Raw genomic sequence first — 26,402 nt, 5'->3', positions numbered from 1 at the left:
GAACATCTCTTCCGTCTACAGGTAGATTGTACCTTAGAAAAAACTAAAAAAACACTCTGACACGGCCATAGCTATGGGAGCGTTGCAGACTACAACTCCCAGGGGCACTTTCCGTCACCCAAGCTACAGGGGTACCTACAAGTCCACCTCCACAGAGACATCCACCTCCCAGCAGAAGCAACACCAGACCTCTTACACCAAGGGTTACTACAAAGGCTCCTTCATAGGCAACAATAACAAAGATAGGGGTAAAGGTGCCTCCTCTTGCGAGGCAACACCCTCCGCAGAACAGTGGCTACCCCCCCCCCCCAGTCCACTCTCCCGCCCGCCCCCCCCCCCCCACAACACAACACCTGTTGAGGAAGACTTCCATTTTTTTCCTCCAGTCTGGCATATCATCACCACAGACAAGTGAGTGTTAGCTGTTATTCAAAAATTGCTGTTGTCTGGAGTGCATCACCACACCACCCAACATTCCACCTCGCACTCGCAGGTACTCTCAGGAACAATAAACACTTCTGAAACAGGAAATCCAAGCCCTTCTCCTCAAAGGTGCCAATGAACCTGCTCCACCTTAACACCAGGGCTCAGTAGTACACTACCTGTACATCCTAATCCCCAAAATGAACGAGTCTCTAAGACCAATCTAAGGATATACATGTTTAGAGGCCTGATATCTATCAGAACCCTTCTTTATGGTCACTTTACAGGATACTATTCAGTTTCTTCAACAGGTTGACTTCATGGCAACACTATACCTGAAAGATGCCTACTTCCATATCATTACACCCTGCTCACTGTAAATACTTTGGATTTGTCATAGAGGGCAAACATTATCAGTTCAAAGTTTTTCCATTCGGGGTGACTACTACACCTCGAGTGTTAACAAAATACTTGGCGGTGGTCGCAGCACATCTGTGAAAACAAAATGTTCATGTATTCCCCTACCTAGATATTTGGCTTATCGAAGCCAGTACACATCAGCAGTGGCAACATTACACTCAGATGACAATAGATCTACTTCACAGCCTACTGTTTACTATCAATATCCCTAAGTCTCACCTCCAATCTCAACATGGACAATCTTACTTGGGAGCAATCCTAAGCACAGTTTAGATTAGCCCATCCCAGTCCTGCTCAGATTCAGAACTTTCAGACAACCTTGCCTCAGTTCCAGCCAAACCAGACACTTACAGCAAGGACGGTTTTGCGTCTGATAGGCATGATGGCTTCCTGGATTGCCATAATTCCCTATACAATGTTACATATGCGTCCTCTGCAGCAACGTCTAGCTCATAAGTGGTCTCCGCCATCACATCAGTCCCACCAGGGACGCATCACAGACTTGATGGGGTGGTCACCTGCAAGCCCTCACAGTACAAGGTATTTGTGATGCCAGGCATCAGTCTCTCCACATCAGCTACCTAGAGCTTCAAATGGTCTACTTAGCAGTGAAAGCCTTCCTACCTCACTAGTCTCACAAGGTTGTCCCAGTCCAGATGGGCAATATGACAGCAGTGTATAACCTACAAAAACAGGGGGGGGACACAGTCTTCACACTTATCACACCTATCTCGGACCATCTGGAAGTGGGCTCTACTTCACAACGTTCACCTGCTGGCAGAATACCTTCTGGGAACAGACAACAACTTTGCACACCTGCTCAGCAGAATGCAGCAACAAGTCCACAAATGGCAAACCACCTTCAAGTCCTCTCAACATACTTCCAAAAGTAGGGGTTCCCTCAGATCAGCCTTTTTGCCACAGCAGAAAACACCAACGGCCAGATGTATCAAAGGGTTTTCTCCATTCTGTCTCTATGGGAAAATTGTGTTCATACATATGCCCCTAAATGTCCAAACTTCACATCCAGGTACCCACACCCTCTATCCAAGGGCAATACACTATGGATGTGTTGGTCAGGGATATTTTCCTATGCATTTCCACCTCTCCCACTTCTTCATTCCCGGTTCGGGAGCTGAGGCAAACATCGCTTAAAATGATCTTAGTAGCCCCCACATGGGTGTGTCAACCTCAGTTCACAAAGCTCACAGACATCTCTGTAGTTCCACACAAGAAGCTCCCCAACAGGCTGGACTTTCTCACTCAAAATCAAGGACAAATCAGGCACCCAGACCTGAAAACTCTCAACCTAGCAATTTGGCTCCTGAGGTCATAGTTTGACTACCTTGACATACCACCAGAATGTGTGGATATTCTCAAGGAAGCATGCAGACCCAACAATAGAGCCTGTTATGCAGCAAAATGTAAGTGTTTTGCTTGCTACTGTCAATCAAAACAAATTGATCCTTTGAAAGCACCTGTGCAAGACGTTGTCTGCTACCTGCTTCACTTACAAACGGCAATTTTAGTGTACACTTCCATACGATTACACCTTGTTGCAGTGGCTGCCTACCTCCAAAACAGACAGATTCTATCACTTTTTTAAAATTTCAGTCATGAAAGCCTTCATGGGCGGACTCAAAAGGGCAATTCCACCAAGGGTTCCTCCATCACCCTCCTGTAACCTTAAGATCGTTGTTATCAGGCTCATGTCCCCCTTTCGAGCTTCTACATTCATGTCCCCATCAATTTCCTTCTTGGAAAGTGGCATTTTAGTTGCCATTACCTCACTCATGCATGTTAGTGAGCTCCAGGCATTAACCTTAGAAGAACCCTTGTCCTAATTCAGAGACAAGGTGGTTCTCCGCACCAACCCTAAATTCCTACCTAAAGTAGTCTCCCAGTTTCACCTCAACCAATCCATTGACTTCCAATTATTTTTTACCGCAACTGGATCCAGTTCTAGAAAAAGCTGTTCATACGCTAGATGTCAAAAGAGCACTCCTGTTCATTATAGATAGAACAAAAACTTTCAGAAAGTCTAAGCAACTGTGCCACCTTTTTACCACCTTATGAAGACATCCCCATACCCAAATCAGGCATAGCCATATGGATAGATAAATGTATTCAGGCTCACTATCTTAAACCCAAAAGACCTTTAACTGTTTCTCCCAGAGCACGCACACACTAAAAAAAAAAAGGGAGCAGCCATGGCCTTTTTAGGAAACATCCCTATAACCAGCATTTGTAAGGTAGCTACATGGTCTACAACACACACCTTCACTAAACACAACTGTGTAAGTGTTTTAGCACACCAACAAGCTAGTGTAGGCCAGGCAGCGCTATGTGACCTTTTTCCTGCCCTTCAACAACCACGGGCTAGCCACTGCTTCTAAGGACCGAATGCGTTGGGGTCTATGCAGCGCATGTGTGTCTACAGCCTCACATGCCATCAAACAGAATATGTTGCTTACCCTGTAAGCATCTGTTTGTGGCATGTAGTGCTGTAGATTCACATGCGCCCTCTCTCCTCCCTGGACGTCTGTGGCAATTACAGATTCATTGTACATTTACATTTACCATGGCCATCGCATTACTTATGCATAGTTTACAATCCTCTCTCACCCGCCTGCGGGAAAACAATCTAACAATGGAGTCAATGCCCATGTACAATATCACCAAGAGGAGGGGTCACTCAATCTCGTAACTCAAAAGACTTCTTTGAAGAAAAACAACTTGTACAACTACGGAACCAACACTAGATGCCAGGAGTATGCAGAGCATGTGCATCTACAACTCTACATGCCACAAACAGATTCTCACGGGGTAAGTAACATTACTTATTTGGTGGGAGGTGTAACACCCCAAACACCCCCACTGAAACTACACCCCTGGAAATCAGGAGGTTTTCATAAAGGCCTTCCGAAAGTGCTAACCGTATAGGATTGTCTCCCAATTTACCTATGGCTCAGTTGACATATGTACTTGCCCTACCCTCAGCTGTTCTCTACACCACACTGCATTGTCCCTTTCTATATCTCCTCATTCCAGGGTTATGTTTGCACCTGTGAAGATGGTGATGGTGCCACCACGCCACTACTGCATCATTGAGAACCCGGTGGTGCATGCTCAGGACAGGCAGGTGCTCTTTGATGACGTGGGACAGGCCCGGCTTCGACATGGGGACCTAGAGATTCGCCTGGCACAGGACCCCTTCCCTCTGTATCCAGGGGAGGAACTCAAGCAGGTAAAGGGAGAGCAGAGAGGGAGGTAATGGCACAACCTTGTTTGGTTTTATGATTGCGATTTCAGTGAAGAGATGTAGAACAGCCACAGTTTGTAGGGGGAGATGAGAAAAGGAAGCACAATATCTGGGGTCTTTAGGTAGCAGGAATATTGACCTTTAGCAATATTATAGTCTGGGCCTGTGGGATGCACCAATGGTTAAAGACCTTAAACCTAAGGTATAGGCCCGAGCTGCAGCCTAGGGCCTGTAATGCGAAATAGGGCGTTTAACGACCTGTATAGCATGTGACAGAAGGGCTATAATGCTGTTAGAACATTCCAACGATAGTGGTAAAATGTACTAAATGAAAGAAAGGCGAAACAGAAAGACAAGCTTAGGAATGTTGGAGCAGAAAGCCTTTACTAGTGTTTACTGGCTGTACCACCCCACTGTCAAATGCGGCATCCAACATTCCAGTGTTGTAATATTACTCTGCTGATTGTCAGTGTGTTCCTCTGTCACATTACAAAAACACAAGTGAAACAGTGCTTGGCTTGGACATTTTGGACCCTTGCAGCAGACCTCCTCAACGTGGGGTGCCTGAAATCAGAATTTCAGTGCCTCTGGTGTGAGAGAGAAAAGGCGCCGCTCATTCCCACTTACCAGCCCTGTGTTGGAAGGCCAATTGAGCTCAGTATCCCTCTGAAGTCCTTTACTGCATTGTAGATTATTAGGAATTTCATGTCCGTTTACCATCTCTAGCAAGCTTAATTTAATACCAGCCGCATATCTTTAGTGAAGCAAACATTATTTCCAGTGACTATACAGATTAAAAACCGTGCATTTCAGTTAAACCAGAGAGGGCAGAAAATGCATTAAATTAAGTTGCTTAGAGCAAAAATAAAATCTCTGAATCACGCTTGACAGGGGAGAAGATGACACGTTGCAAGTCACTGGTAAGATACGTTCTTTTGTTGTTGAACTGGGTCTGGGAAGATGGAACCTAACCATGATATGCATCCTACCTAGATCCATGAAGTTGAGCAGGTGAAAGTAAGGGAGCTAGTGAGCTTTCTCTCTACTTTGAGCCTTTTACTTGGCAAGGAGATAAAAACTTTATTGTGAGTGCCAGGTCTTCTGGACCTGAGTATCGGGCTCCAATCTGAGTTTCACTGGCGCACTGCTTACCAACTCTACCCGGTTGTTGGCTGGGAGTCTGATCTGGGTGACTTATATGCCTGATCACTGAATAAAAAGACAACTGCATCCTCTTCCTCTGAAGCAGGACATTTAAAATCACAAAAAATGAGGGAAAATGGGCAGCCATTACACAGTCAAGTTACCAATTGATCAAGCAGGTTTCAGTGAGTGAGTGGCATGACCCAGTTGGGCATCCATTTGGAATAAAAATCTAGGCAGCAGTGCCCAGCCTAGTGTATATGTGTTTATATCCAGCAGACTAAGGGCTGCGTGGATTTCACCTGCACACTTTAAACGGAGTATTGGTTGACAAAACACATCTCTTTTTGTCTTGTTTAAAGCTTGCCTAATATCTATTTACAATCATCGTTGTAAAGGATCATTTTGCCATAAAAATAGTTGGTGGAGGAATTAGGAAGTCATATGCTGTGATTTAAATTGCGGTCTGGGATTACTTTAGGAATAAAAGGTTGAGTGGAGTTTTACTTCCATTGGTTTCGTGATATTATGTGTGAGGTTCGCCAGAACACAGTGTCTGAATTTTATTAGCCCTGCATTTACAGGGAACCTACTGCAAGGTTGGGCTCATGTATGAATCAAGAGAAAGGCACAATTAATATGGATAATACAACATTGATGAGCTGAGGGTTAGCAGGCCTTCTGAATGGGGGAATTCCATCCCAAGTCCCTATTTAAAAGTCTTTAATCACTAAGAAAGTGAAAAAAGGTGCCTGGGAATGGATTATCCAATACACAATGGTGATCACTAAATGCAATTTTAAGTATTAAAAATTAAGCTAGATTTCACCAAGCAGAGATAAGCAAACGAAATAAGTCAGTACAGTGCTTTCTTAGCACATCACTGGGTTGATGAGCCTTTCCACAAATCAGATGCAGACCCTGTTCCTCTTACATGTGCAAGCCAAACTGATGAACTGTGTTTTTGATCCTCTTGTTATGTTCATGCATTCTTTTACAAGGACCAACTATTTCTATTGCAGACATCAACAGAATGTTGCCAGCAGAATGAAAGGTTGCCCTAGTCAGATACATGTGATTTAACAAAGCATGCTCTCGGGAGACTTTTTGTTAACATTTTGATTTTCAATTTCATCCTAAAAATTGCACTCTAATATAACGTACATAAAACCCCAGGAGACGTTGGAATGCATTTCGCATCTCGTGAGAATTCCTTCCCGGTCTTCTAACCACCTCCTAGAATTTTCTGACTAAGCAATCCTGTGGTATGTGGCTGTCAAGAAGACTCGGTAGTCGTAGCCCATGAGCTTCGTTTTCAGTTATTTGTTTCCCACAAGGCAGTTCATTGCCAGGCACAGCATGTCAGAAAAAACAATATTTTGCAAATCTCTGTATGGAGTTTTGTAAGGTGAAGTTTGTCATAGTGGAACCTCGGATAGCTAAATGACAGTAGGGGTGAAGGGACATCAAAAGATGTTGTCTGGTGTCATGTTTTGCTAAATATATGTCAAAACTCATGGACAGATGCAAGGACAAATTGGTGCACCCCAATGTTCAAGTGTCCTAATTTTACAGCATAGAAAAATTATATTTAGGGCCTGATTTAGAGGTTGCTGGAAGGGTTAGTCTGTCACAAACATGTTGGGTAACCCATCTGCTGCATTACAAGTTCATTATATCCTATGGCATTTGTGATATGGCGGATGAGCTATTTGTCATGTTTGTGTCAGAGTACCCTGTCTGGCAAACTCTAAATCTGGTCCTTAGTCAACAGCTGGTCTGTGCATTCTAACGAAGCAAGGGTCATCTTGGAGGCTTGAAGGCATAATCCTGTCATCCCTCTTTGTAAGATTGTATGGACTCTCTGCCTGTTTACTTTTTTTTTGTATCCCTTTTAATGAATATATATCTTGAAAGTTTAAAGACTGCTGCTCACAATTGCCAAGTTTAAGACTTTGTTTTTTATTTTAAAAAGGAGGGTATCCATGTGAGCATATGTGCCCCATTTGAGAGACTTTCTCTTACAATCCAATCCAGGATCTCGTACATAGGCTGAGCGATTCAGTGTCCTTACAAATCCGTGAAGATCCTGTAATGCTGAATAGATTAGTACCTTTGCAGGATGTGTAGATCATCAAATCGAAAAGTTTCTCAGTGGACGTCACTCAGTGAGCACGGCTGAACAGATTTCTGGATTGATGGCAAAAGCCCTCTTCTGTCAAATTGATTTAGTAGATCAAATTAACAATTGGACTTATTTTTACAAGCTTATGATATTTTTGCAACTAAACTGTTTTGTAATTTTGTTCAGTTACGTCTTTGGTGTGCTTTTGAGAAAGTCTCTTTAGTGCTTTATATATTAAAACATCAGTTAAATCATAAACATGAAGGTATTTAAAAAAAAATAGCTACCATATGTGAAATACATTGCACCGAAGCAGTATCTTTACAAGAAAATACTGATGGTTTAGTTTGCTAGATTAATTCTACTAATCTTAGGCCCCTCATGATTTGGATTCCAGCCAATATATTTCAGTTGAGAGCATATATGTTGTGCACGGAATGTAGGATTTAGTGCGTCTATTAGGATTGGTACCAACCCACTGTCCTAATGAAGCTGTCCCGAAGGAAACATTGTTACAGAGCTAACACATTCTGGCAATTACTTTTTGGATATTTTTTGGCTGAATTAATAAAAATGTTTTTAAATTGTTTGGTGATAACAAAAATACTGCGTCAAAGATCACGTTAATATTATGGAATCTCACCATCTAAATCTCTCTGGATTTTTTTTTTCAGTAACTATAGCATTGTCTCACTGTTTCCTTTGCCCTCTAGTGGAATCCTATTTCCATGTCCATTTTGTGTTTGGCTGTGGTACCTATCGTTGAAATTATGAAATGCATTTTTAACAAGTATTTATATTTTTTATTGATTTGAGATATAAACGTAGTGTATATATATTTGGGTAATAGGCACACATTTAACTAGGTTGTATACACTCATTGTGGCGTTGACCTTTGACGATGAAATAATAGTGAGATATCCCTTTGAGGGCATTCCGGTGCCTAATGCGCAGTCAGTGACGTTACTCGTTTTTTTAGACGCAGTGGAAAGTTACAAAGACCTTTGGTTTGAATTAGAGGGTGCATATTTGTGTACTTCAGCCGTGCCCCACTCAAAGGAAATACAAAGAGAAGCTATTTTAGTGTAGTTGCTGAACTGGTTTTGAGAGCCCATTGTGGCGAAGGTGTGCTGTGGCTACAAGGCACACCCTGAAGTGATTTTAAAGCCAACCGCTGATGGTGTTTGACTTTCAGATGTGAGGGTTTTGAACTAAAATAGGGCATTTGTAATATTAAAGAAATGCTAGACCATGAGTTTGTACAGTAAATATTGACATTTCTTTCTTTTCTTTCATTACTCTCACCCCACTCCTTTCATTTCTTTCTTCTGATACCTCTTGTGTTCTACCTTCTTTCCTACGTCCTCTACAACCCCTCACACTTCACTCTTGTTTTCTACCTCCTTCCTGCCCTACTCAGAGCATCACCCCCCTCACAGTGGTGTTGGCTAACACTGCTCTGCACCTCAAAGCCCTCCTTGATTTTGAGGACGACTCGGGCGAGAAGTATGTTGCTGGCGACGAGTGGCTATTTGAAGGGCCTGGTAAGTACTATTTAAGGTTTTTTTTTAACAATTCCGGACATACACACTCACTCGTTTTCACAAATCTAATCAATAAAAAATTTCATTAGACTTCATGTTACGCGGAAGGAAAGGAAGGCTACAGTCCTTTTAGACATATTCATTGTTGAGTTATCTGCAAATGTATAAACCAAAAAAAGAATAACACAGATATTACAATGTATGTCTGTGGAAATGTAGATAACCTTTAAGTGTGAGCTGGTGCTTGGAATAAATGATATCATGATGAGGAGTGGTCTGCATTTCTGTTGACGCCATATGTGTTTGGAGTCTGAGTCTGAGCAAACATCATCTGGGGATTCATATTCAGAAGTCCCAGAATTGAAGGGGTTTTGTGGTTCCTTGTACATTTGTGATGTTAATTGTGTGAATGGAAGACTTAGTAGATGTTTAGTGATTCCTCCTGTGTTCATGAAGTTACTTATCACCTGATGTGGCAAGGATATTGTCTTTTCATGTACATTTGTGATGTTGGTAGAGACTCTGACATTCTTTGTACAGGAATGATTTTCTACTTTAACTTGGGATTATGTTTTCTGATGTTCCTCAAGGTGTAGTTTTGTGTATGTAGTGCCTCGTCGAGTGAGAGCCATCATGTCAAGTTGAGTGCGATGCTTGTTGATGTGGCGTGTTGTATAAGAGAGCAGGAGTATGCAATATCCTGGGTATCCACTTTCTCTGGATGATGTGCGACACAGGGCTGTTGCGTGGTACTAAGTTTAGAACGCCTTCTGACTCCTAGTGGGAATTGTACCGACACCTTGTAAGAATCCAGCAAACTCTTTAGAAAACCTTCTGGGCCCTGTGCAAGAAGGATATTGTTCATCCTATCAGGTGCAGGAAACACTACTGTTCAGTGTGTCGTGAGAAAGTCCAGCATGTCCCGTTTGTTTGGCAGAAGGTTGTCAGTTTGTTTCGTAAAGTTCTATTGGACCAGTACGGGAACCCTGATGACTGATGAATATGCCACACAGTGGTTACGCATCCCATTAAACGGCTTTTTTGGACGGAAATTCAGAAAACATTGAAAGAAATAGCTCTAAATTATTTTCGTCTCTCCTGACAGACTTTAAAAGTCAGAAGATGAATTGACTCTTATGAAGGGAATGGTTCATAAAACATAGCTGGAAATTTACTTCTATAGGCTTACACGTACACCAGAGTAAATTTTCGGACTCCCATAGAAGTGACAAAGCATTCCAGTACTCTTCCCGGATACGTGTGACAGCCTTATATTTCAAGGAGAATTTCAGGAATTTCAGGACACCCCCCCATGTATTACCAAGTTTGCATATGTTAATCATATAGCAAGTTCAATTTAACTTTCAAATGTATTTCTTAACATTTTCACTTAACAAAAAAACTTTTGTGTGAAGATCGTTTACAAATAAAAATTGTAACGTGTGTATAAAAAGAGGGACAAAAATAAGAAACTCCCCAAAAAACAAAAGGGAGAGGGCAAAGTGCATTTACCTGCAGGTTGTGCTTAAAAATGCCTCCTCGTCCCTACTCTAACATAGATTTAACAGGTACAAAATCTGCAAATGGTTCTGGGTGCAAGTCAGTCTACAATAGGTTTGTAAACACCAGGTTTGTAATGGTGACCCACCCTGAAATGCCAGGTTCTTCTTTACACACAAATAAATGTATGCCCTTCCCTTGTAATTGTGAGCGTTAATAAATCAGTTTCATAGTGCATATTTTAAGAAAGATACTACAGAGTTTTGTGAATCTTGCTGATCCCACATAAGAGCCTAAAACCCTTAGTTTTCCCTTCTCTTCTTGACCTTCATCAATGCTTGTGTGAATAAAGTCTCAGTTCTAGTTGTGATATATCTGGCACCAGTGGAAGTAACAGCCTCCCTGCTTCGTTTGGTTGAAGATTGTCAAAGAAGACCAGTGCATCTTATTGTTATATATTGATTGCAATAATTATCTTCCTTGTTGCTCTCTTGGTGGCTTCATTAAATGGCTTCAACCACTCCCATAACATTAATGGAACTGATTCTAGATTTCGATGGTCACTGTTGCCAGTCAGTATTCGTGTCCTCATTCATTGACCTCTGCGTGCCCTGAACCTTGAGCATCATGGAGACTTGAACTCAACCTGTTTTTTAGCCTTTCCCTTTGCTTTGGATCCTGCCGTGCAGGGAAATGGATATGTGCCATGGCTGTTCCACTGGGGATTGATTAGCCACGTCTTATGGAATGACAGGCTTCAGGCTAAAATCAATAGCATGGCATTTTATGGAGTTGTGGGAAAATTCCTCTTCTTCAGTGGCTGTGAGTTCTTTCCTATACTTATGTCATTTCCTAGCCCATTCCCTTTTTCAAATATATTTCTTTTTGCTCAGGTGAAATACACCCAGACCTGTTCTCATAAGGTGCGTCTGGTTTCTGATGTAACTATAACCTTTGCAGAGCTAGCTCTGTTTCACTCGGAAACTATAGAACCAACAGGAAAAGGGCAAAAAGTCCTGCCCTGTAAATTGTTGCTTCAGTGCCTGAGATCAGTTAGACAGCAACAGGAAGATGCAGATCTTCAGAAATAGAGGAGTGCTTTAACATGTGAAAAAAATGGCCTCTGGATTGCTGTGGCTTGCCACCTCCTGATCACGATCCAGTCTTTGGCCTAAGTGCAGAGTCTTGAGTGAAGCTGAGTTCCGAGGAAAGATTTAGATGTTTTCTTCATGAATGTGGTGCTGGACTGCGTGGTGGAGTATCTCAATTCCAGGAAGAACTCCAAAAGGCACAATGAACTGGAAAATGTGTATGGTGGACGGCTGAGGTGACTCAGATCTCCTATAAACTTTGAGATCCACAAAGCCAAGCTCACAATAGGAAGTAATAATACAATCAAGAGACCAACAACATCTGGATCAACAGAGCAGCAACATCTCCAGTATTTGATGTACAAACATGAACCATCCCGACTTATTCTCTACCTGTATGATGTCCGTATTGCCCAGTCCTCGAAAGACCAGTAGATGGTCAACCTGCACACCCTCTTTGAGTGGTTCAGTCCCACTGGCTGGGGAGGGTGTCTTGATTTCAGACATTTTCCAACAATCCTTCCAGCCTGTACAATTTGAGAGATAGGCACATTTGAAACTGCAGCTGAGACGCCAAAGTTTAAGTACAGATCGAAGAGGGATCCTGTAGATTTAGGTTCATTCATTGTTGCTATACCTGTGGGTGCCAGTGTCACCAGAATATTTCGTCTGTACACTAGGAATGAAAAGAATAGACTAGTGGGATACTAGAAAATGTATTTTTATTAGAAAATGTTGCAGAGTTTGCCCCTTTCTTTCAGATGTAAATGGTGCTGCCACTGCCTAAGCATAACTATTTCAATGATTCATTACTGTAATGCCCTTATTGGTTCATAAACTCAAAAGCTGCATCTATTGCAGAATCTGGACACAAGGATTGGTACGTGGACACCCAAATGGGAAAATATTTCCTCAGTGGTAGAGAGATCACCTGTTGAGTTGATGGACAAATCTCTAAACAGCAAAAAAAGCTTAAACCTCACACATTCCTTTTGCCAGGAAAGCAATTATTTTACACACACAGTGCACAAATCTAGTTAGGACCCCATACTCTCTTGACAGATGACACTTTAGACACTAGGCATGAGAGAGGTATAAGTGGGCATTTCATGCTAGATGGTGCGTGGATTTCAACAAAAGTGCTATCTCTTTTTCTGGTCAATGCTCTCCCTCTCTGCGAAAGCAACTATTGTCCTCTGTTATGCCCTTTTTAGCTGGTTTTGAAAGAGTGGCAGACCCTGTGTGGGGTTGGAGGCTGACATCAAGCCCTATGTCTTTTTGCAACCTCCTTTAATCTATTTTCACATTCAATTTTGCAGGAACCTATATTCCCCGGAAAGAGGTGGAGGTGGTGGAAACCATCCAGGCAACGGTGATCCGGCACAACCAGGCTATACGACTCCGGGCCCGCAAGGAGTGCAAAGACCGTGAAGATAGGGACCGTGTGACAGGTGACTGACTGTTTTAAGCAAAGACTGAGTTAAATGGCAATTATTATTCTGGGTATCAAGTAGTTTGGGAATTCTGAATTTTCTCCTTAATAGCGGTCTGCTTGCAAAGGTGCGATCAGTCCTATATATGCTGTGGGAGAGCTACATACATTGGATAAAGGCAAGATTTTGGTATGGGTTTGGATGCAAGTTAGAAATCCTAGTGGTAACGGGCCGCTGATTACCTCTTCGCCTTCCTGGAGAGTACAGAGGTGGAACCACAGTGGTCCCTTGTCAATGCGGCCAGTGTGATGGGCACCGTGCAAGATCTAGCTTAAGTAACTCAAGGTTTTAGAAGGGAGCTTCTGTCAAGAGGGAGAGTGCTTGAGATCCTTACAAGACTGTTGTTTGAGATAACAGTGCCAGTCGGTAAGCATAAAAAATAGGGCTAGAGGATGGGTGGGGAACCGTACTATCCAGACCTATTAAGACAGAGTTGAGAGGAAGCGAGAAGTGTCACTATCAGAGCTCTTATACATAAGCATCAGGCTGGTCATGGAGGCAGCGAGCACTGGTGAATGGGCGGTGGTATTTGGTTGTACCAAAACTCAGGTGTGTGAAATGAGGAGGCAAAGCTGTTGTCAGTACCCTGCCTGCATCCTCCAAATGAAGTCTAGAACTCCATGACACTGTACACTCATGCTCATCCCTTCCCTACATCCTTTAAATTTCACACTTTATTTATTTTTTCAGGAAATTAGTTGCTTTATGGTAAAATGTTGATGCTTATCCGTGAGTCCCTGTTCTCTGTTGCATGTTCGTGTATGTTTTACTTTTTCCTCATTTTCTGTTTCTGGCTTGTTTTCACGTTCTTTGAATTGTTTTTCACTTTTTTTTCTCCTCATAATTCCCCATTTTCCTCTCCTCCTGCTTGACATCAACTTCCTCCTCCACTTTACCCCATACTTTGTAACTTCGCTGTCTTCCTTTTACCTGTGCCCACACCCCCTCTTCCTTTGTTCTCTTCTCTCCACTGGCACCCTTTATATTCTGCCTTTTGTTCTCTTTCCTATTTACCTTCTTTCATCCTTAACTTTTTCTGCATGCCTTACCTACCTTTATCTCTGCTACATCCCTCTTCTTTCCCCTCATACCACTTTTGCCCCAACTCACACATGCACCATCTTTCTTCTCACGCCTTCCTTGAAATCCTATCTTTATCCTCTTTATTGCTCTCACTCACCTTTTTGAGCCCCCTCACTTCAACACTTCTTTTTGTTCCCCTTTCTTCCTCCCTCTTCACATTCTCTATGCCCACAGGGGAAGAGTGGCTGGTGAAAAAGGTGGGGGCCTACCTGCCGGGGGTGTTTGAAGAAGTGGTCGATGTTGTGGATGCCTTTGTTCTCACAGACAAGGTAAAATAAAGACAGCTGTGATTTTCAACTCCTTAGGAAACAGAGATGATACTGAAGCCTCCAGTTACTGAAACAATATACTTAATTTATTCAGCCTTTCTCTGTGTCCAAATATATATTTTTCAGGGAAATTTTGAATATTTTGTTGGGAGTTTTAAGCTATTTTTTCCAATTCAAGAAGATTATTTGACTTCTAAGTTTCTGTCCCTTAGTGCCTTGCTTCAAGCAACTTCTTTTCCAAGGTATAGCAAAAGGACAGCAATCTCTAACTTTGACATTGTTATATCAGACTCAAGAATATTTTGGTGATCTTTGCAGTCTCCATGTGTCAGGAATTACAATATGTGATCATTACGCTAATTAGTACTACAGCTAGTGTGTTTAAAGGCGTAAAAAGCCGTTTATAATAGAACCCAGAAGCTTACTGACAAAACACTTTTTTGTGAAAAATATAGGGTGTAGATAATAGGTGGTTTTATTTAAAGGCAGGGAGAGGGGTGCAAAAGTTTTTGCATTGCTTTGCAGAAGTAGTGGCGAGAATAAGTCAAATGTGTTACTATCCAATGAAAATTCAGCTCTTTTCCCCCAGAACCTTTGGCTGAAGAACCTTCCAGAGATCTCACCTCCAGGGTGTCTCAACTCCTTTGTTTCCTAGATTTTATGGTGATGTCACTTGAATTACCACATAAACTCAAGCAGTTCCTGACTCAATCAGTTTTCCTCAACACCTCTCATAATAACATACGTGTAACAAATTCCTCTTTGTACCTTCTTTACGCAAAATGTACCCTTTGCCAAACATATGACAGAGAACTCTTCATTTGGTTGGTTTCTTTGGTCAATCCTTTTTGCCCTCCTTACTACCTCTTTTATATTTACAAAGGATGTTTTTTTTTTGTTCTTCTAATCCAGCCTTCACCTATATTTCTGCAAATTGTTCCTGTACAAATAGGGCATGGAGATTCCTAGATGTTAATTTACATCTTCCCATTTTTTGAGAATCGGGGAATCTTCTTGCACAATGGGGATTCATTTTCTTACTCCCACTTCATTTTAAGTCCTTCAAAGAGCTGGAAACTGGATTGGTTGTAGCACATTCCACACACTCTGACATTCATTCGCTCTCTTGTCTCTGAGGTCGCACAAGCCTTACCCATACCACTTACAGATAATATTTGTCAGGCAGAAAACAAACTGTTAAACATAAAGGGCCCAAAATATGATCACATTTAATTACGCATGAGATATTCATTATCCGCAGGATCCTATAGACTGATATGTACAGTGATAGGGACTATTTAATACCAGCTGGGTGTGACTGCTTCTTTCTTTATTGCCTATAGAAAGCGCTACACCTACGGGCCACCAAAACATTTCGTGATGACAAAGGCACACTTCGGCGCACAGGCGAGGAGTGGTTGGTCACAATGGAGGATGCAGAGGCCTACATCCCTAACGTGTATGAGGAGGTGCTGGGCATTGTAGACATCGTCACACTCAACAGCCGGCAGTACTGTGTGGTGCTCGACCCTGTCGGCCGGGATGGCAAACCACAGCTCGGTCAAAAGAAGGTGGTGAAGGTAGGTTTGGGCAGTTGCTCGTGCCACAGGATGGCAGGCTAACCTTCTGTCAGGAGAAGGTAATATTAGTAACTGTGGGGAGTGCTGTTTTGTTTGCTCTGTATAATTATACCACTCAACTTGTATTTGCTGAAGGGCACATTTGAACTGTTGTGTGCTATAGTTAAACATTTTCTGGGGATACGGCAGCAAGTGGGGCAGATCATAAGTTCACTACCTCAGACTTGTTCACTGCGGATCATCTTTCAGAACTTTAACCCCAAAGAGCTTGCTGGCTTTTGAATTATCCACTGTGAAACTCTGTTTTCCATAGTTTAAATTTTTTTTTACCAAATTTCCCTTTAGATTATGGAGTTTAGATTTTTTTTTTAGACTTGAGAAATTGCGAGTTATTCAATCACAAACATTAACATTCCAGAATTTATCAATTGAATAAGTATTCAAGGAACTGGTTTACTACACATTTTGGTCAGATTTTGCAGAAGGAAAATTCAGTCCAGTCATTGGTCTTACGAAAGAGGAATTTAGTAAATCTTGCAGTGTGATGATATTGCAGTGTGTGTTGAAATAGAAGACGTTTTCAGTAATTTGAGTTTGCTAATGTGGACAATTTAGAGTAGTCCCGGTTGTAAAGGGTAGAGGAGTGCAAATCTTAAATAGGTAGTTACTATATCATTCTATATCATGCTACCCTGGTGTAGGATGCTGGCTCTTTATATAGTGGACCAAAAAGAGATACACTGTGCAGAGAGTCCAGGCAAACCCCCAAAGGTATCATAGAGGCACAATGACATCCCAAATGCTCTCTTTTGTGGTAGTGTGGGTGAGCACTTTGGCATATCAGAACGTAGTGCTATGCATGAAAGGCAAACACATAGGCAGTAAGTGAGAGACACGCTCAATAAAGACATTTGACACCAATTTATAAAAATAACACATACTTTTATATAAATGTAGATACCCAGATCACCAGAACCAGGTGAGTACTTTTCAAGATAGGAATTTGTAGAGTTTTCAAAAGTCGACACTTAGTGCGTTTTTATGTAGCTGCAATGTTACTATTTGGAAGAGAAAACATACAAGGCAAACAAGTACTTCACAGCAACTCAAGGACCAATTTTCTAGACTTAAGGGGAGTATGGGGCTCAGTCCTAGGCAACACCAATAGGGCACCTTGGGTGGCCGGATTCAGTGGAGCAGTTCAGCGTCAGGTGCCCCTTGTAAGTCTATAGGTACCAGTCCGATCACAAAGCTGCTGCAGAGGTGGACTTCGAGCCCAGTCCAGGTGAGCCAATGGGGGGGGGGGGGTTCAGCTCACCCTGGGGGGTTTAGTTCTTGAGATGCTTGGGAACGTAGGGACACCAGTGGTCCTGCTCTTCTTAATCTGGGGCATCCGGATGCAGAGGTGGTTTGGACCATCGGATTTACCGTCAGAGGTGGAGGGGGCCTACAGAAACAGGCTTCAGGTATGGACTGGGAGTCCATACCTGAAGCCTGAACCAACAAATGAGCTCAGGTCTCACAGGCCTGGGGGACGTAGGAACACCAGTGATCCTCCTGTCCTCGGCTTGGGGTGTCCGGGTGCAGAGGTGCAGTGCACAGTTGGGTCTGCATCACCAAAAGTGGCCATGGTGAAGGGGGAGGTCTGCAGAAAGAGGCTCCAGACATCGTTGGGAAGTCCACAGTGGGCAAACGCAAAGTGGGCTTTGTCTCTGGAGGGCCTTGGAACCTTGTTGACACCATTGCCCTACTTCAGCTCGGGCTAGGTGGCTTAGGTGTGGTGGTGATGTCTGGGGTCTGGTTGTTGGCATTCCCGGCCCTCACAGTTCTCTCTTGGGTTGCCTGCAGATGCAGGGAAGCAGCTCCTCTGCTTCAAGGGAGTTCTTTTTGGCAATTTGTGAAGCCACTGGCACCTCTCCCGGTTTCTTGGATGTTGCAGAATAGGTCAGTTGCTCCTCAAGGGTCTGGTGCAGCAGGCAGGCTGGCAGGGTTAGTGCCAAGTCTGTTGTGATACTTGGTTCTCAGGTCAGCAGGCTGCTTGTCCACTCCTTCTTTTGTGTCAAACGAATATTTGTTTTCCTGGTATGATGGGGTCCCCTAAATACTCATTTAGGGGGCATTAAGGGGAGTGAAGTGTAGTAGTCAATGGGTTACTTGCTCTTGAGGTCCCTACGCCCCTTAGATGACCACTTACTTTGGGGAGTGGGCACCACCCAGTACCAGAATTCCTAATTCCACCACACACAACAGGGCGGAATTCCTGAGGCTATGTTCACTTCAGTCTGGTCTTCCTAGAGGTGTGACCAGCCTGGAAATGCAACACTCCTCCTGCACAGCTAATTTTCCCACCTGTCCAGGTGCCAAATGAGCCCTGGGGTAGGGGGGGTTGGCATCTTCCTCTGAGGAAGCCCAGATCTGCATGCCAAAGGCAGTGGGCTTCTTTGAATCCTCCTGCCTTAGAATGCAGATTTGCAGGTCATCCTTTTGGAAGGGGTGTGCAACACCCCTGCCAGAGGAGGCTTTGTTTCTGACTTTAGAAAGCAAAGGCTCTCACCCTTGGGGGCCAGGATCTCGTCTGTTGGTGGCAGACTGGCTAGAATAAATCAGTTAGCCCACCAGGAGTTGGTAGGTTTTCAGGGGGCACCTGTAAGGTATCCTTTGGGTGCATGTATTAATACAGCCCTCACTAGCATCAGTGAGGGTTTATTAATACAAGATGTTGGGTACCAAATATTCCTATTTTCAGTGAAGCCATCGTGTAGCTGGGGAACTCAGTGTCCAGCACGTGTTTAAAATGGCTTTCCTGTTCACTTACTATGTCTAAGAATCAGCAAAGACATAGCAGGGGCATATCCGCTCTTGCAGACATGTCCTCACATGTAACATAATGCAGCCTGCCTTAGGGCTGTAAGGCCTGCTTTAGGGGTGACTTAAAATATTACATACAGTGTTTCCTGTGTGCCATGTCGTGTTTGCACTTTTGGGAGCACCTTGTCATGCAGCCTACAATGGCAGTCTGTATGAGATTGGTGCTGGGTCCCTCAAGTGGCACAAGTTATACTGCAGCTCTTAGGGACCTTATTTAGTACCTAGGCCCAAGGTACCAGAAGTACCATCTTGTAGGGAGTTACAGATGTGCAAAAGGGCCTGGCCACTTGGGGATTAAGTGACCAGAGGGTCTTGTTTTAGGGGTGGAACACTGGCACTAGGGACCTGGTTAGCAGGAACCCAGTACACTTCAGTCAAAAATGCATCAAAAAACAGGCAAAAAGTGGGGGACTACTGCAACCAGAACCCAGCTTCCTGCACCTAGCCAAGGCAGTGTCTTTGAGAAATATTTTCACATTTAAAGCAAATGTATCAACACAAACAGCCTGTGGTCACTTGACATCTGCTTTGTGTTCCTACAGCAGGATAGGAAGTATTATATGTAAGACCAACAGAAATGCAGGTCAGGTAGCAGTAAGTGGGGTATATGTTTTCACAAACTAAGGAACATGTATAACCACGTACACAAATGCACCTTTTTCTAACAATATCTGTTTAAAGTAGATGTAGTGTTACTAAAGGCTTAAGAGAAGTGGGGGGTAATCATTACAGACTAGTGGTAACTTTTTTTTAGTAGTCTTTATTTTACATGATAAACACAATGCATGGTTAAGGGATAGGCAGCCAGGATGCCGGATTAGAGTGATGTGTAAAAGTTAAGGTTTGTCCTGGTTTCCTTGTTTCCTGAGAGACTTGACTTGTGCTAGTAGAGCAAAATATGCATGGGCCTTTATGCTTTCATGAGGAGATATTCCCACTAAGGTTACACTAAGCAGAACACTTCTAAGTGAAAGTTAGCCCAGCTAGTCACAGACTCTCCCTTCTGTGGTGATAACACGTCATAATTTTCTGGAAAAGTCCTGGTTTTTAGACATTGTTCCATAGTTATGGGAATGTGCACATATTCAAAAGTTCAGTGAGAGCACTTTTTCATCTCTCTGTAGGAAGGGAGAGCAGCTGAGCCTGATTCAAACTCTGAGATGTCACACAGGATGCCACCACCGCCCAAAGCCCTGCAGTATGTGCCACTACATACAGCCACCAAAAAATGCTTTTGTTTTTGTGACACACAGACCTAGCGTCACACTTTTAAATTTGCTAAACTAAGGCTGTAAAAGTAAGATATTTCTGTGAAGGAACACCAATGAAGAAGAGTGTTGCCGTGAAAGTTGAGTGTTTTGGACTAATTACTAGAATTTCCTTTTTTAATTTATCATGCCTTCATTTTGAAGAGAACACACTTTTTAGCATACAGCAGAACTAACTACACACAGTTATGTTAGATACTGTGGCATGTGCACGATCAAGCAACGGGTTACCACCCATAGTACACTCAAATTCAGGTCTGCCAAGTCAGCGATATCTGCCTCGCAGACCCCCCCCAGCCAAGCAGCAGCACCTGGTTCGCAACCCCATAATCTCTGAAGTAATCATAGGAAAATGTTTGCATGTGCTGAAATTTAAAACTGACTGAAAAAATTCCATTGTGTAACTACAACAAAAATGCTTGAGTAACATTTGGCAGTTAAGACATTGCTAGCACTCTTTTAGGTTTAGAGGTGATGGATGTATAGCAATGTCTCAGGAGTTCTGTGTTCCTGTTGGCCTTCTTATATATAAGTGTCTCTTGTAATGGAGCCCTTCTGTGATCATAGCTGTTAAATTGTAGTCCCTCTTCTCTTTATATAGTCAGTCCGGCCTTATGGCCTTCAAAATCTTGCTGCCTCACCACTTTCGGGTGGATATTCTCTGCACAAAATGTGGGAGGAAGCTTGTCCCAGGTAAAAAGCAGACTACACCCCACTAAGTTAAAAAATCTACAACTTTACTCTATATTTATTAGTTTGTATACATCGTTAAGTAAAGGCATTTCTCATGTTATTTCTTTTGTCCTCATATTTCTTGTAGTACTTCCATTACGGCCAGACCCGATATATACTCTGATCCCTTATGGATCAGGCAAAAGGCCAGCCCCATCCAGAAGACTCATAGCGGAAGAGTGGGAGTAATTGAATGCCACCCTCTCCTTGAAAATAATCATTGGACAATTTGCTCAAGAACTAGTACTCGGAGAAAACCAATTCACCCAGGATTGCCATAATTCTTTAACATCATTGGATCCAGTTCTACAAAGATCTAATTGACAGATTTTCATTACAGCATCCACTCATTCCCACCAGATTGGGGGAGTAGAAGAAATCCAGTGCCTGCAAACCTCCCGCCTTGCCAAAATTATTAAGTAAAATAACAAGTTCCTATGGGCACTTGAGAGGTTTATCGGTTCTAAGGTACCACCAAATAAAACTAAGGCTGGGGAGGCAACCAGTGGGACCTGCACCATAGAAGATAAAGTCTCAAACACATACCCCCAGAAATTTGAAACCCGATAGCATAGCATCAACATATGAATGTCGTCTGCCCCCACTAACCCACACTTTTTACAGGCTTCCTGGACATTTTTGTTACATTTGTTTAACTTCTTTGGGGTATAATATGCTCTATGCAAAACAAATAAATGATTCTTTCTAAGAGCAGCAGCCTTGACCACTCTATAAAGACGTTAAATCTCCTCTTTACTCACCACCTCCTCCCATAAGGAACCCGGGAAATTCTGTTCGTCTAAGCTATCCAGACACTCCAAGAATATTGTATAATAAACAGCTTCTTTCTTACATGGTTGATTCTTATGTAACAGCTCCACTAACTCATTGGTCGCTATTCTTAAAGATCTTACCCATGCATTTAATTGATAATATTTAAACCTAGATATCGAACACTGGCTAGAGACAAATGTTCCCCAGGGTTTCAACGCCCCCTCCTGTAGTACTTGTCCCCATTCCTGATACCTGCCTCCTTCAAAGGGCGAGCTAACTGTTTTTTAAACATTCCGGAGTTCAGGGGGAGTCCCAAATGGGAGCATGGGTACTATAATATGATAGATCAGTGATTTTCCTTAGTCTAGGCCAAAAAGAAGCCGTTGCTTTTAGTGATTTCAGCCTTACCTTTTTATAGAACCTTGGGTGGCCGAATCTATACAGAAAATTCAAATCCCCTTCGCCACTCAGCATAGCCTTCTTGTGGGGGGAGACCTCCCCTGCTACTAATAGATCTTTAACATTCTTTAACTGGAATGCCCATACATATAACTGAATATCCGGGAGGTCAATCCCTCCCTTGAGATACCCTCTACGAAGCTTCTTCCTGGCAATCCTGATTCCCTTATAGGCCCAAATAAAACTATCTATCTTCGATTGTACATCCTGTATTCTTTTTTCCGCAAATTCCAGCGGAATCATATTAAAAAGAAAAGTGAGCTTAGGAAGAATAAACATTTTCACTAAATTTGCCCTCCCGTATAGAGTCAAAGGAAGATGTACCCAGCTTAACAGCAGTTTATCTATCTGATGCGTCAAAAATTTCAAATTTACCAGCGACGTTTTCTCCAGATCCTGTGTTATCTTAACTCCAAGGTATTTTATCTCCTCTTTTACTAACTTATGATGGGTATTCATCTTCCATGTCATGATTTCCGTCTTTGGCATATTCATTTGATAGCCCGATACCTGGCCAAAATTTTGTGTTATCTCTTCCACTCTATCTAACACCGCAGGGAGATCTGCAGTATAGATTATAATGTCATCAGCATACCTAGATACCTTTTTCTCCCACCCCATATAAACAAAAGGTTTTATTAGGGCATCCTTTTTAATCATACAAGCAAGCTGCTCTATATACAGATCAAAGAGCAGAGGAGAGAGAAGGCAGCCCTTTTTAGTCCGTTTAGTAATAGAGAACGGGGAGGTTAGACTCCCATTTATGAAAACTTTAGCCGATGGATTGGCATAAATACTTTTTACAACTCCTAAAAACCTTGGCCCGAAGTTCAACTGTACTAAAATATGATTTAAATAGTCCCAGTTCACTCAGTCAAACGCCTTAGTAGCATCAAGAGTAATAACTGCCAAAGGGAGACCCGATAATGATGCCATATCAATTGCCCCAATTAATTTGTGGGATAATTGATACATATGCCTGTTTTTAAAAAAACCCTTTTGATCTTCATGAATCAGGGGCGCAATCCCCTCCCCTAATCTGCTAGCAAGTATACTTGTGAATATTTTATAATCATTATTCAATAGGGAAATTGGTCTGTATGATTCACAAAGCGAAGAATCTTTCCCAGGTTTTAATATGACAGTTATTATTGCTTCATTCCAAGACCCTGGTAATTGGGATTCTCCCCTCCAAATTACGTAAAAAAGATCTTTGAGCAGAGGAGATAAAATGCTACCGAGTTTGACATAAAACTCTGCAGGTAAGCCATCAGGGCCCGCTGGCTTCCCTTTTTTTGCCTTTGCGATAGCCTGTACTATTTCTCCCTCCGAAAACTCCTCCTCCTAAAGAGACACCCCTACCTCATCAAGTTTCCCTGATATTAATTCTTCTATCTTTGGCATCGCCTCTTCCGTCACTTCTGGTAAATCTTTATATAAAGCTTCAAAAACAAACCTGGAATGCCCTTTGAATTGCTAAGGAGTCTGTTAAAACCACCCCCGTGCCGGGGTCTCTTATCTCTGAAATCTGATTTCTAATGAGGTCAGATTTTGTTTTCCACGCCAATAGTTTCCCCGCGCATTCTCCGTACTCAAAATTGGGGAATTTACTTGCCTCCCATTTCTCCCTTACTCACGTCTCTATTAATGCTGAAAGGGCTGCTTGCGTAGTAACCAATTCTAGCATAATTGAGTCTTCACTTCTCCCGCCCAAATGAGCCTCAATCAATTTTTTTCTCCAAACTCTCTAATTCTTTCTCAATATTCAGAATGCCTAATCTATACTCCCTATTTCTCCGGGCAGAAATGGAAATCAGAACCCCCCTAATAAAAGCTTTATATGAGTCCCACACCACATGGGGGGCTGCAGAGTTCCGATTATCTTAAAAAAACCATCTGGTTTCCCTAGACAGACATTCTACCACCTCCGTGTTGCTTAATAGGGAGCGATCTAACGTCCACCTCTTTACCGACCGGGGTCCATCTTCCTTCGAAGTCACCATAACTGCGGCATGGTCAGATAAATGGGCAGGGATGAGTTGTTCATCCACCACACATGCCTTCAGAGTCTTAGCAAGTAGAAAAAAGTATATCCTAGAGTGTAGGTCTCTCCAAATATCAACCAAAGCATACTGATCCATCATCACTTTAATATACGCCAAAGATTTTTGGCACCCACAGGCCCTACTACCAGAAGACTTATCTAGTGTATAATTTAAAACCACATTAAAATTGCCTGCTATTCTGATTGGATGCTGAGTTTCCAGGCATTTCTCATGCTTGCTTTAAGTGTCAGTCCACAACCTCAATCATAATACCAAGCTCACACTGTAAGTTCTGGTGATGTCTCAGACCATCTAAATAGCAGTTAGTCATTTAAAGCTGAGACTTAAAAGCATGCAGTCTAATGCCCCATTTATGCTGCATTCCACTGTAACATCTAGTGAGTTGTGGGTAATAGGGAAACTGTTACCCAAAGTTATGCAAGCCATTATAGGTTTCACATCTCCCTTTCTTCATATTTGTATCGACTCATGCAGAGAGTGGGTGCCTACAGTGCTTCTAGAGGAAACAATGTGTTGCTTAAGTCAAGAGGCTTCACAGATGGGGAAGGAAAGAAGAATGGTTATGCATATGTAGAGGGCATTACTTGAAGGCCCCTAAATATTACCCCACTGCCAATTGCGTAGGGGTTCTTGCGATGGACCTTTACACTGATGCAATGTAATTTATTTTAATTTTGTTTGTTTGAGTAAAATAATGTTTTACAGTCTGCAAGTACGAAGAGCCCAAGATTAATATCCTATGAATGTAGGGGACGTACAGAGAATCAAACCTAGATGAAGGCAATAAGCAAGAGCCTTCACTGAATTTAGGGAGAATCTGACGTCTGATGTGTGGGATAATCAGTGGTCCCCAAGTTGAAGATTGGTGCTTTGTGGGGTTCGTTTGACCAGAATATGGATGGTGTACAGGATCCTGAGCGTTTTTTTTTTCTTCAAATTTGACTAGTCTGGCCATCCTTTGACTGTTGGTGGGGTTGAGTCAAAGGTGTTGCAGAGTATCTCAAACCAAACTTTGCCTTCTTTCCACAGGGGGAGAAGTCCTTCTTCCTGCTGCCTGGGGAGAGCCTAGAGTCTGGGATCCAGGATGTGTACATCCTTTCTGAAGATGAAGGTCTGGTGCTGAAGGCTCTCCAGCTTCTGGAAGATCAAGATGAAGTGAGTGATGCATTTAAATAAACCTAGTATATTTATGCATCCTTTTATCTGAAGTTAACATAGCATCATTAGTGTGTCCCAAAATGCTGCTCACAATGCAGAAAACCATTTATATTATCAATAATGTTGTGAAGATAGCACAGTATTCTGTTTGTTCCAGGATATTCTGCAAACACCAAGGCCCTAGATCCTCTGTCTTCGGATAACTGTACATATCTGTGTCAAAGTATTCCTTTAATGCTGAACACAGTTCCTTGGCTGCCATTCTGGAACATTTTATCCTTGCAGAATTATTTTTTCTCTCACAAGTTAAACCAACTTTATATTTTTAAAATCTTTTTTCTCTAAAAAGATAAACCAACTTTTTATTTTTAAACAAACATGCATATTTTTAGTAAAACCAGAGATGTGTGGAAAACTGAAACTGTGCAAGTCTCTATGCAGCTGAGCAAATGCCTCTGTCACGGTATGTAAAATGGTACAAGAAAAAAAATCTCAACTTCCAAACCTCGAATGGGAGAGGTAGTTGCTTACCTGTAAATGCAATAACCCATCATTGGTATAGTATATAGATTCACATGATTTAAATATTACACATTACAAGACTAGTAATACTTAAAACATTAATAAAGGTAGTTTTAGAAGACATCCTAAAACATAATTACCGTGAGAACCCATCCACTTGATTTTGGTCTGTTTGCTGTTGATCCATAGAGTGACTGGAACTTTAGCTTTATACCCGGAGTCAATGCTAAATTCTAGAAACAATTATAACACCTTATAAAAGTTCCTTTGTTTCATTCATAGAGGTTTGGGTAGGATGTGGAACTTTTAAAGATACTGCCTCTGCAGAAGATCATTTACAAAGATGTCATTTTTGCTCTCTTGTGTTGGATCTTTCATTAATTGTCTTGTTTTTAATTTAAAATTCTGAATCTGATCCTAAGTCTGCACTTGGTACTAGATGATATGTATTGCCTGGAGCATGTACTATTCATGTAGGTGCCCTAACTGTACACATCTCTCCTGTCTTTGTATTGATCCTACATGCTATAATTGATTGAATACCACAACATAACAACAAAAGAGCTAGCAATAAAGCTGTTAACAGTCCTGACAGCTGGGATGGTAGTGAAGCAAATCACCC

The 26,402-nt window shown here is 42.2% G+C and overlaps 1 protein-coding gene across 2 annotated transcripts in view; it reads left to right on the top strand.

The window, feature by feature from the left end:
* The window catches only part of MVP (major vault protein), a 230,952-nt gene that overhangs the window by 71,467 nt on the left and 133,083 nt on the right, over positions 1–26,402 (top strand). For both annotated transcript variants that reach the window (XM_069244081.1, XM_069244082.1), the window contains exons 3-8: positions 3,895–4,090; positions 8,794–8,917; positions 12,828–12,959; positions 14,259–14,353; positions 15,697–15,933; positions 25,130–25,255. In XM_069244081.1, the coding sequence (XP_069100182.1) occupies positions 3,895–4,090; positions 8,794–8,917; positions 12,828–12,959; positions 14,259–14,353; positions 15,697–15,933; positions 25,130–25,255 (910 nt within the window). The remainder of the gene's footprint in view (positions 1–3,894; positions 4,091–8,793; positions 8,918–12,827; positions 12,960–14,258; positions 14,354–15,696; positions 15,934–25,129; positions 25,256–26,402) is intronic.

The sequence above is a fragment of the Pleurodeles waltl genome, chromosome 7 (genome assembly GCF_031143425.1).
Source record: "Pleurodeles waltl isolate 20211129_DDA chromosome 7, aPleWal1.hap1.20221129, whole genome shotgun sequence".
NCBI classification, from domain to species: domain Eukaryota; kingdom Metazoa; phylum Chordata; class Amphibia; order Caudata; family Salamandridae; genus Pleurodeles; species Pleurodeles waltl.
The sequence above is the reverse complement of the archived record's forward strand: the minus strand, read 5'-3'. Positions and strand labels throughout refer to the sequence as shown.